At 40.8% G+C, this 13,229-nt stretch overlaps 1 protein-coding gene across 2 annotated transcripts in view; it reads left to right on the top strand.

Annotated features, from left to right (window-relative positions):
• Positions 1-2,398: 2,398 nt before the first annotated feature.
• Positions 2,399-13,229, top strand: part of LOC147007537 (uncharacterized) — a 29,096-nt gene continuing 18,265 nt past the window's right edge. Inside the window, exons 1-3 of one of the 2 annotated variants that reach the window (XM_085866972.1) lie at positions 2,399-2,490; positions 4,931-5,023; positions 6,642-6,751. In XM_085866972.1, the coding sequence (XP_085723098.1) occupies positions 2,439-2,490; positions 4,931-5,023; positions 6,642-6,751 (255 nt within the window). In that variant the 5' untranslated portion in view covers positions 2,399-2,438. The remainder of the gene's footprint in view (positions 2,491-4,930; positions 5,024-6,641; positions 6,752-13,229) is intronic. The other variant, XM_085866973.1, reaches the window with a different exon arrangement.

The following is a 13,229-nucleotide window of genomic DNA, read 5'->3' as shown; positions in this document are numbered from 1 at the left end:
AAACGTAGCTGACTATTTGGTCAAGTAGTTAAAGAGTGGTTTCTTTCTGAACTGGTTGCTGTGGGTTCAATTCCCAGGGCGACTCATTCTCACAAACCCACAATCTGTAAGCATGGTAAGTATGCCAAACCATCAACATGAGTTTAGGGAGGCGTTTGTCCTGCTGTCGACCGAAATAAGCTGGTGCATGATTGGGCAATACCAAATGTGATGTCACATATGTTTCATAACCATTCGTGAAAAAAACAGTGCTGATTCCACAGGAATTACTGGGAAATTCACTGGAGCTGCATTTGATACTTCATGGTAAATATTTTCATAGAAATGTGTAAGCTTAAAAGTCAATACTGATTAGTATTGTAATTACCTCGTGCGTGTGAAGTGAAAAGCTGAGTTAAGCAATTGGTTGAGTTCTGTCTGTCTGTCTGTCTGTCTACAAATGTCAGTTTATGATCGAGGAACAACTTGATTTCAATTGAATGTTATATTTTCGACACAAATTGGAAAACAAACCTTGAGTTGAAGAGAACTTTGGCTCTGAATGTGTCCCGATCTTACTGTTTTTAAGGACGTTATAAAGGACACAAACAACAGGTGTGAATAACGAATGTACGTGTAACATGTCAAATAAGGCGGATGAAAAGACGCTGCATCAACGATGGTCAATTTCTGAAAAAAGGGTTTTTTTCTACAACCTCTAAATTATCTATTTTATTTCAATTGACTTATATACTGCAGCCACCAAAATATTTTCGACAAGTGGCCGCCACCGATGCAGAAGTTCTGAAACGCCAGCCCCAGCCAAACATTGATTCGAACCAATCGCCATCGAAAAAACCTGAGTGTATGGCCGATCTACGTCCACCATCATTAGTAATATCGGTAGAAGGCTTGTTGCATCCACTGGTGATATAAGGCAACTGGTCTGGTTCAAGCAAAGACTGAGCTTGGCTGTCCAGCGGGGAAATGCCATGAGTATTCTGGCTTCGGCACGGGAAGAACAAAATCCTGCATTAACACCACTTTAAAATCTTCTTTTATTCTAGGGCGTGTGGGGATTTATTCATTTATTTCATTTTGAGAAAATGAACAGGATGAACCATCATTAATATATATATATATATATATATATATATATATATATATATATATATATATATATATGTGGAAAAATTATGGGCCCAGACAAGGAATCAAACCCAGGTCCTCTGGCAAACTCATACCAGTGCTCTGCCACCTGAGCTACAGGTCTGGGTGACCCACTGGTTGTGCAATGCAATTCTTCCACAAATATAAGTGCCACTCCCTTTCCCCCACTGCTTCTGGGGCACTCGCTGTCAACCATAGGAGCAGCTAGGGCCTGATCTAGACTCTAGAGGGTCTTCCCCCTGTGGGGGAATGTCCAGAGCTCTGGTATGGATTGCCTGGTACGAGTACTGGTAGAGAGAAGAGAGTGTTACGTAATTAATAAGAGACATAATTAGAATTGCCACTTTATAACTGCTGGTAGTGATGCGCTTTCTCGTTGCTTCTCGTACTTATGGCTCCTCTTGCACATATCCTTTGGTAACTTGTGATGTGCACAATTATAAAGAAAAATACTGACATTTGAGATTCAGGTAATAATAGCTCTCTGGCCTTGGGGCCTCATTGGCTTGTTAAAACATTAATAACAGGAAGGACAGACAGAAACAAAGACAGACGTGTGTGCACACGATAAAACTAACCGACAGTGTTTGCTGCTCGCTCTGTCTTTGTGGAAATCACACATTTGCGCTCAGTCTTTCTAGCCCAGAAACAAAATGGACCATAAAAGTCACATTCAATGGTCTGTGCTGAACCATTTGAGTGACTGTCAGGAATTAATGTATGTCATCAAATTAAGCTCGGGGTTAGGAAGGGACACGTTTTGAGTCATCATTATTCTTCGTATGGGATAGTTTGTTTGTTATTCAGTGATGACGCAATGTTTAATCCGGCATGAAAAGTTGTTCCGAGGATCATGGTCGACAATTACAGGATTTGGGGGAAAAGACCTCGATTCAAGCGCTCTGCTCTTGGCCATAATTTCCATTCCCTTTTTACACGACGTAATTGAATCCACAAAAAAAATTTCATGGTTACTTGGTTAACATGCAGCAAACGGGCCAAGCATGCACTTTCATTTAATGGCTTGTGCCTTTTCTGTGTTAACTTATTATATTTCACAATGCGAATGCATATTTCCCTCTCATCTGATATCTTGCAACACCTGCTCCCGTTTTCACTCTTACGCCTTCCTCTTTCATTTCTACTACTCCAATGCCTTCCTTTTTAATGCCAAACTTCTGACACTAGCTTGTTCTTTATACCTTTTGTCATCCTGTTAATCTTTTAATCAAATTCAATACAATATATATATATATTTTTTTAATCCTCTTCTAATTGCCTTGTGTTGTATGTTGTTTATCCCCAGGAGTTCATTTCAAACATTTGAAGATACATCCAAAGGTACATTCCAGACCCAAACAAGATTGCTTCTTGAACAACTTGGAGCCTTGCCAACAGATATAGATTACAGTAGATCATATAATTAATATAGAGACTCACTGGCACACACACACACACACACACACACACACACACACACACACACACACACACACACACACACACACACACACACACACACACACACACACACACACACACACACACACACACAGACCAATTGCAATATGCTTTCGGAGTTAAAGTGCATAAACCCTTGATGTATGATCATGTAAAACACAGCATTATATAATACAGAATTTTTTTATTTTTTACAGGATCTAAGGCTCATAGTGGAGCTAGAATACGCACACGCACGCACGCACGCACGCACGCACGCATGCCACAGTACTGTCAGACGAGTCAAACAACCACTGAGCTTGGGGGACTTGCCATCATTTCCTGGGGAACTCTGCATCCCAGTGATGTCAAGACAATGGCACCACCTTTTATCGTCACAATCAGCAGTGAATTTCCACAGGAGAGAAATTTCCTCCTCCCCATGGATGACAACCTACGTGGATCATCCGAGCTCTTCTCCTGTTAAATGCTGAACGTCAAGCAAGGGAGCAGCACATACCATTTTAAAGTCTTTGTTAACAGACATCTGGTAGCATATACCTGGTGTTTGAACCTGGGGAGTAACTGCTGAAAACTATCTGTCCGGGTTCTTCCCGACGTCTTTGTTCTTTGTTCCTTTCACATTTCTTTCTTGACTCTAATTCTTGCTTCTTTTTTTTTTCCTTCATCTCTTTTGCTCTCAATTTCTCTCTTTCTTTATCCATCTCTCAAGAGAAGTGAGTTATTGCAGAAATTTTTCTGTAAGGCCCGCTTGGCTGCGCCTGACGGGTTTGAGGGTAGTGTAGTCGCAGCTGAAACCCAAATCCTATCCAGGTTCCTCCTGATGACTCCATATTTGCTATTTTACTTCTTCGGGTTCCTTCTGATGACTCCGATGTAGTATTTGGTTTTCAGTTTGATTAAGACTCGTCCAGGCTTCGAACCGACGACCTTCCAGACTCGGAGTGTACACTCGAACCATTACACCACCCAATCTGGTTTAAGGTACTATATTCCTTTGTGGAATATGCTATCATTACAACAGTATGGTATTTCGTCGTGAAAATATGCTGCATGCTTTTGAAAAGGTAATTCAAGCCATTTAAAAGTGAGAAGTGATGGAAGCTGTTTTGGAGAAAGCAAATTGTACATCGTGTTCTGAAGCATCCTTCGTTTAATGGTAATTGAACAATGTTTTCTAATCCATCTCATTATTTCTTGACATGACTGTGCACAGCTGGCATGTCATACTTGACTGTAGCACAATGACTACTGTCTGAACTTAGATTCAGAGGACTTTGAGTTGTTGTCACGTCAGTGCTTCACGACTGTTCAGTGGGGGTGACGGGTCATGCCCTTTGAGGGAATTTCCATTGTTCTCTCCAGTTGTTCCAGCTGGGAAGATGAACTCCGATTCGCAAATTAATAGAGTTGGGTTCCTGAGAAGAAGGAATCACCAAAATTATATTTTTACAATCATGGCGATATAAATTACCTGGCCATCATTGGTGTTGAACGGTCAACGAACCAGGATGCTGTGTTTCTTTCATTGAAAAAGAAAGGTGTATCAATGTTCTGAGAAAGCCCGTCCCTTTTCTTGCAGCAGAGTGGTGCCCACTGGTAATATCACTCAAAGACATGCAACGGTTCAAGAGGAACTATGTTGTCAGAGGAAGCAGTTCAGAATGACAATCACACAATCTTGGTGAATGTTCTTAAATTTTGGACATTGTTCTGCTGTACCTGGAATTCGAAGATGTTTTTGAGAAAATATACAATATGTGGTCCTTGAGCAACTCTGGAAAGGCTTGGACTTTATCGCCAAACCGTTTGTCAAGATTAAAACAACATTCCAGTTCCTCAACTGAAATAGGTTTATCTACTTTAACGGAAAGTATAAATACATATACCAACTTCATGTGACTAGAACGGCACTCGGGAGAGCGCATACCTCCGCCAGGATGAACAGTTCATGATATGTATCCCACTGATATGCCGGATCTGGATCTGTCTGATATGCCGGATCGTCCTCATCATACACCCATTATGTCCACCAAGTTTCGTCCGAATCCGTCTACAACTTTTGAGATATGCTCACAGACAGATAGAAAAACAGACAAACAAACAGACAAATAGGTGTGAAAACCGGTGGACAGAGGTAATTCACCATTAGTGTGCACACAAATTGTTTCTCACCACGTCATTGTTTCAGAATGACATCCTAAAAGACTTTTTGCTTATGGTCAAGATGCCGTTCAATGTGAGGACTAGGATTGCCATTATGACCAACGTTTGGGAGAACGCCAGCACGACTTCACCTGGTGTGTTCCACCGTGTGCAGGTCGAGAGGAAACGGCCAGACCTCGGCCTCAGTCCTTGAAGAATATACAGAACCAGCGAGGATCTGAAGAAACGGCAAGCTGCAGAGGTTGTGGTGAGTAGCTAAGATTTATGAGCCTGCTGATCAAGTATACATAAATTTAATCGAAATCCCTGAATTCTGTGTTGGTACGTCATCATGGCATAATTGCTCAGGGTTTCAAGGCAATCCTCACTCTACTCCTTGTTTGTTTCACCGTCATTTTTATCTCTTTGCTTTTGTTCAAATTGATAAATCAGAAACAAAAACAACCAACTGTTTTGCCACTTTTTTTGGCTACAAAATCTTGACTCAGAGAAGAGTGAGATGACATAGGGGAAGAACACAGATGAGGCAATGCACTGACAATGTGTCAGTGAGACAATACACAGATGCAACAAGGGGGAAGAATGAACTGAATGAAACGAGAGTCGAGGGAAGTAAATATAACAAGGAAGTAGATATAAGGACGATAGAAAAGATCATCAGTAAGGATGAAGGATAACCTGAGTTGACGATGCACTTCCAATTGGAAGCTCTGGATGGAAGAGTGGGATTCAACAGATTGAGGAAGGAGGTTCCAAAAGCTGGAGAAGAGAGGAAAAAAGGAGGAGTAAGCCTGGATTTTGAAAGATTCACAAGGAGGGAAGAATGGGTTTGCTGGAAGAACGTGTGCGACTTGCAGGGAATGGTAAAGGATGGAGGTATCAAAGAGCAGAGGGTGTAGAAATTAGAGAGACCAATGACCTTTCTGAGATGAGAAATTTTCTCATCATTTCAGCAGCAGGTCCTGTACTTCGGCTTCATTGTGAGAAATGCCAATGCTGTCAAGAGCTTTGATGTCCAGAGCATGCAGGAGATACAGGTGTGAATTAGGGGCAACAACCCCCTACGGGAGAGCTTTGGTGATGAAGTGACAAATGATCCAATTGTCACGTTTTATTCAAGCGTTTCTTGACACGACAAGAGTCGAAACAATGGAGCACTGCCTCGCGGACTCGTGAACTCGAGAGACATACTCTGGTTGCAACTGCCTAAGGTATTAAAATTAATGGAAAATAATTGATGAAAACTGCTGGAAATTATTGCATTATCAAAGATGAATAGAAGAAAGAGCAGCTGAGCGTGAAAGATTTTTTTTCGAAAGTAAAAATGTACTTTGTGATGTCAGGAGCAGTTGGTTAATTGTAATTTTTAGAATCAGGTGAGATAAAAAGATTTGAATACCCTTCCATTGTTATGAAGTGTACTTCCTCCATCCTCACAATGTAGTTCAAAGCTCAAACATGACAGATTTCTTCCTGCGATGATGTTTTTTAAATCGGAATCATTTTTTTTTTGAATATTCCAAAGTGAGATTAGAAATATGTTTCATCACCAAGCTTACTGACCCACATCGTCATGTTTTGTCGAACACGCTTGTTAAAAAAAAGTCTTATAAAACAGTTTGTACGTTCATGTATTTCATGCTCTTGCTTTGCTGCATGCCGTTTGTCTTTACTATTATTAATAGATAAATTAAATTTGCTGGAATTTCAGAATTTTAGCTCTTATAGTGTAATTGATTGTGTCAAACAAGGCTGAGTGAAACAAGGATGCACAGCCCTAAAAGCTGTGCATGGACAGCATGTCGTTTTGCAAATTGACACGGCGTAAACTGTTTTTATGTGCGTGAAACTGTGCCGTTCAACAGGGGGTGTAAACTTTGTGGCAAGTGAGATCAAAATGAGTGATGAGGATCGCATCCGCCTCATGAACATGGTTAAAGATAACCGCATCTCCATCGACGAGGCATTGGCAAAGGTATGCACTGCGCTGGGACGCGACTACAACACTAGAAATAAGAACACATCCGATATGAAAAAATAAACAGCAAATTGTAGTTGAACTAGGAAAGAACCCCTGCTTATGTACAGGTTAATTCCCCTCCCACTTCTGTGATGTCAATGACGTATTTATTATCCCCACGCTTTTTGGAAAATATTGTGATGATTGTGAAAATCATGTAAATTGTTCCCACAGTAGTTTATTTCACGAGGGAGGGTGTCACTGTCCATGGCAATGGCATGCCGGGGAATCGTCCTGAGTGGCTTGGAGGGAGACATAAAATAAAGCTGTCCCCATGTTTTTTAATCACAAACAATCATTATAGGAAACAAAAAAACTAAAGGAATAATTACAGGCCCTTATTAGGTCCAGGCCACGGGGTAGTTACCCCACCCGCGCCTCACCCTCCACCCCTCTCGACGCCCCTGCTCACACCAAGTCCTTCTCAAGACTGCACGGGGTATATACCGTATTCTATGAATACCATCCAGTCATATATCACATGATAATGTACAAAACCGTCTGGGGATATGTCCTTGGCCCAGGTGGCCTTGTTCAACAACCCCACTCCCACCAAGTGGCACCGCATGATACACATTGACATATAGATAACACTGGTCAACAATTTTTTACTTTCTGAATGTTGTCTAGATTTCTACAAGTGAATTAGGGTATTCTGGCACTGCTGAATCAGGAAATGGCATCCGTTTCTCTCCATCAGGTCAGGTTTTTGTGCTAAGTTGATTTGAAAAATCAGATCTTGTGACAAAATCAATTACATTTTTGTGGCATTATCAGCTGATTTTTGTCAACACATATCATCCTAAACATGTTTTTAAGAAAAAAAAGTTTTGCCAACAACATTTATTGATTACATGATAGAAACATCGATTACTGTCATCTGAATGGTGGGCATTGATAAAGGTAAGTACAAGTAAATTGCATGTTGCGTCACCACTGTTCAAACTTCAGGGCTTGAACTTCCGTTTCTTCGAACTCCTGGAATGTTCAGCGGCAGGGAGGTCTCTCTTCAGATTCCAACAGTAGTCAGCCATCATGACTGCGTCCCAGCGACCCTGATACCTGGTCTCCATCTCCTTCATGTCCTGATGGAATCTCTCCCCCTGCTCGTCACTCATTGAACCCAGGTTCTCAGGAAACCGGTTCATATGTGAAAATAGGTAGTGCATCTTGATGCTCATGTTTGCAGCCCAGGTTTCTGAAAGCAGTCAGCATGTTGTTGACAAGTTCTGCGTAGTTTCTGGCCTTATTGTTGCCAAGAAAGTTCTTCACTACCAAAACAAATGTCTTCCACGCTTCCAGTTCCACTTCGTTCATTGAGTTTTTGAACTCTGGATCTCTGATGAGCTGACGGATCTGAGAACCATCAAAGATGCCAGCTTTCAACTTCTCCATGGTCAATCCTGGAAAAGCCTGGCACAAGTAAGTGAAGCAGTCACCATCTTTGTCCAGAGCCTTGGTGAACTGCTTGATTAAGCCGAGCTTGATGTGCAGCGGTGGGAAGAGTATTCTGTCTCTGTCCACCAGAGGGTCGTTGATGACGTTCCTTTCTTTGCATGGCACCAATTCCTACCGCACAGGCCAGTCCTTCTTCGTGTAATGCTGAGCACGGTCCCTACTATCCCACATGCACAGAAAACATGGGTACTTGGTGAAGCCAGACTGTTGTCCCAACAAAAGTTCACCATCTTCAGGTCAACACAAATAAACCACTTATGCTGATCATAACCAATTTTCTCCAGCACGTACTTCACCGCTTCATACTTCTCCTTCAGTGTAGTCGAGTGAGCGATGGGTACAGAGGCAAACTGGTTGCCGTTGTGTAGCAGAACACATTTCAGTGATCGCTTGCTGCTGTCAATGAACAGTCTCCAATCTTTGGGTTCGTACTGTGGCACTCCAAGCTTGAGCAGAAGCGCATGTCATAAATTGGCGCATGTAGGTATTGTACATTCTTCAGAGTTCGTTATTTCAAGAAATACAACTTTTTTGCATCACATTATTACAAAATCTGCCCCATTAACTTTAGTTTTGATCCACGAACTTTATGCTTTGCCTCACCAATTTTTGGAAGATTTTGAGGTTTTATGACTTCAAACTGATCCCTTTTCGACATAATCACCCAGAACTATCGTACCTGAATACTTCTTGTCATTAAAATAATTATTTCCAATCAAAACAATTATTTGACATGACATTTTACCCCCACCAACTTCTTCGAAAATGCTCCACACATGCGTACATGTGAACAAAAGTGTAAAGGACGACATGTGGCCATATCTCAAAAACTTGACCTGATTGAACAAAACTAATGTGAGTTTTGGATTCAGCGCATCAGATTCGTCCTAAATCAGCTTAAAAAATGCAGACAACAAATTTGTTGTTGACCAGTGTAATTGATGTCCTCCCCACCCTGAATCGCAGAGGGCTTCCTCTTTTCACCACATCAAACCTTCCTGCGCATCCCAAGTACAACCACTAGTTTTCAACTCATTCCATGCAGTGGTTAAAGATTTCGGTACATAAAGGTCAAACAAAAAAAAACACTTCTACAATTATATAACCGTATGATTCTGCAGTGAGAGCATATAAAATAGGAGGATTGATCAGTCCATGGCTTTGTTTGTGATACAACCCCCATGCTGTACAAGGTGCGTTCAAAAAGATTCTTCCAATGAGATACAATGGGCCGAGACGTGCCAAAAAGGTATAATGAGCCATCAAAACGTACAAATTAAATCATGCATTTATATATTTTCTCATCATATGTACAAACAAACACACATACATACATACATACATACATACATACATACAGTATTGAAGAATAAAAAATTGCTTGCTGAATCAAACTATTGTGAGTACTCTTGGTCATGGAACATTTGAATGCCCCTTGTATTTACACAAAAAACAGCCACAGTTTAGTAAACAATCTGACCCGATGTACCGTACGTACTCTGTATGTGTTGCAGAGAGTTGGTTCTGCCAAAGCAGTTTCTTCACCAAGGGTCATACTCAGCATTTTGCCATCCCTCTCCCCGCAGTAGTTAGGGCAGGAATTTGGAATTTGTCCAGGGTGCAGGCAATAGTTCACCCACTCTTCATGAAGGACACCATAGTATCTTTAACGTCCATCAACTAATGCTGGTAGATGTGACGCCCAGTTTAACGTCCATCCAAGGGACAGCACACACATTGATGAATCGCCCTGTCTGTGAAACACTGAGATGACAGTTTATCGATGGGTCAGGATTCCAACCCAGGCCCAGACAGCTTAGAAGAGAGTGTGCGTACCTCGAGGTCTAGACCATCCTAACAGCCCCTAAGTAATTAATATAAAGCTATAATTGATCATGTTGGTTCATTAAGAGATGTTTGTCATTGAGGTTGTATGCTTTGGTGTTGAAGCATCATCGACCAGTGCATGAGTCTATTTTTTTTCCTGCTTTTTACTAACTACATGTCACTGGTATGAGAAAACAAATCATCCAGGATATCAAAAGCCACTTGACATCATGCATTAAGTGTCTGCACCTTTACATCCAGGCTCCTTACATTGTATTTTTTTCTGAATTTTGGAGTACTACACAAGCTGAGACCCTTCCATTGAAATGAAGTTGTTCCTTGATCATAGACTGATGTCTGTAAACACACAGACAGACAGACAGACAGACAAAGTGAACCAATTGCTTAACCCAGCTTTTTACTTTGCACGCGAAGGGTAAAAAAGTCTGGAGGTGAACCGACAACTTCTCAGCTGTTCCCAGCGATACGAACTGGAGTTTAAGTGAGACGCTACCGCCACCTAATGGCTGATGACAGCAGCATGCCTTTATCAACTGATGTTCAGGGAATTTCCAATTAAAATAATTATTTCATTTTAGGTCTGCAGATAAAGCGAAGAAGATTTTATTGCTTTTCTTCAAGAACACAAGCAAACTTAAGAGAAAATCCTCTTTAGGGACAGCAGCTCAGACATGTTGCACCTTGACTGCTTCACGCAGGTGAAGCGCTAATTACATTGAACGATAAAGAATGGGTCACCGTGCTGATACTTTGACGACATAGTATTTTCGTTCTTGCCATTATAATTAATGTAAATGCAGGGTGTCATTTTAAAAGGGGCTTGCACATTTCTACCTCCACCACCGAAGGTGAATGGAGGTTACGTTTTCATCCCTGTCTGTCTGTCTGTTTGTCTGTTTGTTTGTCTGTCAATCACCGGCAGGTCACAATTTTAAACCGATCTTCACGAAGCTGCATCACTTGGTGGAGTATGTCATAACCAAGAAGCCTGAGGTCAAAAGGTCAAAATAGGCCAAAGGTCAAAAACCTGTTGAGTTTCTAAAATCCTCAATTTTCATCCGATTGACTTGGAATTTCAACAGGATTTGCCAATCAGGTCACTGAATTGAACCACCAATGTTTTTTTGAGGTCAACATAGGCCAACAGGTCAACATGGGCCACATTTCTAAAAATTGTCGATTTTCATCCGAATGACTTGAAATTTGTAGATGAGTTGCATATTTGTTCATTGAATTCAACCACCAATTATTCTTGACGTCAAAATAGGCCAAAACATCAATTTGGGCCAAAATTTCTAAAATCCTCAATTTTCATTCGATTGACTTGAAATTTGAAAAGGATTTACATATCAGGTCACTAAATTCAACCACCTCTTGATTTTGAGGTAAACTTAGGCCAAAAGGTCAAAATAGGCCAAAAGGCCGATTTGGGCCAAATTTTCTAAAATCCTCAATTTTCATTTGATTGACTTGAAATTTGAAAAGGATTTACATATCAGGTCACTGAATTCAACCACCTATTATTTTTGAGGTCACCATATGCCAAAATGTTAACATAGACCTAAAGGTCAACATAGGCCAAATTTCTAAAATCCTCAATTATAATCCGATGAACTTGAAATTTGAAGAGCATTTGCATATCAGTTCACTGAATTCAACCACCTCTTAAGTTTGAGGTAAACATAAGCAAAAAGGTCATCATAGGCCAAACGGGCAATTTGGGCCAAATTTTCTAAAATCCTCAATTTTCATCTGATTGACTTGAAATTTGAAGAGGATTTGCATATGAGGTCACTGAATTCAACTACCTATTATTTTTGAGGTCACTATTGGCCAAAATGTTAACATAGACCAAAAGGTCAACATAGGCCAAATTTCTAAAATCCTCAATTATAATCCGATTAACTTGAAATTTGAAGAGCATTTGCACATCAGGTCACTGAATTCAACCACCTCTTAAGTTTGAGGTAAACATTAGCAAAAAGGTCATCATAGGCCAAATGGGCAATTTGGGCCAAATTTTCCCTCTAAAATCCTCAATTTTCATCCGATTGACTTGAAATTTGAAGATGATTTGCATATCAGGTCACTGAATTCAACTACCTATTATTTTGAGGTCACTATTAGCCAAAAGATAAACATCGACCAAAAGGTCAACATCGGCCAAATTTCTAAAAGCCTCAATTTTAATACAATTAACTTGAAATTTCAGGAACATTTGCATGTCAGTTCACTGAATTCAACCATCTCTTAATTTCGAGGTAAACATAGGCCAAAAGGTCAACATAGGCCAAAGGTCAACAACTTAGGATCATTTTCTAAAATCCTCAATTTGCATGTGATTGACTTGAAATTTGAACAGGATTTGCATTTCAGGTGAATTAATTCAACCACCATTTATTTGTAAGGTCAAAAGGTCGATACAGGCCTAATTTCTAAAATTGATAGATAGAGCCAAAAACTATATATTGTCATGTCCATGGGAAAACAGGTAAGAGCTGCACCAGAACGGCACAAATACACGGACACAAGCAAATCGAAATAACTAAATAATAATTTAATAACAATAATCAAATATTGTTACGTGAGGTAAACTGAATCTAAATCTAATTGAGATGCCTCCACACAGACAAGGGGAAAATGAACCAAAGAAAAATCCCTCCTTTGTCCCAGCACTTAGCTGTGTGCCAGAGATGGTCTTGAGGGAGCTTTGCATTGAGGAGCTTCTCTATGTGTAGACGTGCGCAAAATGGCGCCAAACCGCTATCTCGCAGCTGGAACAAACATATGTCAGGCAATCCGTGAGCGGTATTCAATACCAAGGCTCAGAGACCCCGTGCAGCTGCTTTGTGCATCAGTCGTCCTCACTAACCCGCTATTTGACATACACGACGCTCGGAGTCCGTTCCTCACAACCCAACCAATAGCCAAAGGCCAGCGTCTTGCTTCACCACGCGAGTCAAATCGCCTCAACACAAATACAATAATCATGCAGTCTTCTTCATGCGTCGAAGGAAAGCCAGCCGTAAAGCCCTGTTCTTACAGGCCATCTCCTAACTATGTTCTTTCTCGACCTCGTGCATAATTCCCTCACTCCCCACTCAACCATTCCTCTTCACACTGACCT

This window comes from Eptatretus burgeri, unplaced genomic scaffold (assembly GCF_056783735.1).
Source record: "Eptatretus burgeri isolate ZD-2024b unplaced genomic scaffold, Ebu_testis_v1 Ebu_testis_scaffold_123, whole genome shotgun sequence".
Lineage (NCBI taxonomy): Eukaryota > Metazoa > Chordata > Myxini > Myxiniformes > Myxinidae > Eptatretus > Eptatretus burgeri.
This window is presented reverse-complemented; position numbering and strand designations above follow the sequence as displayed.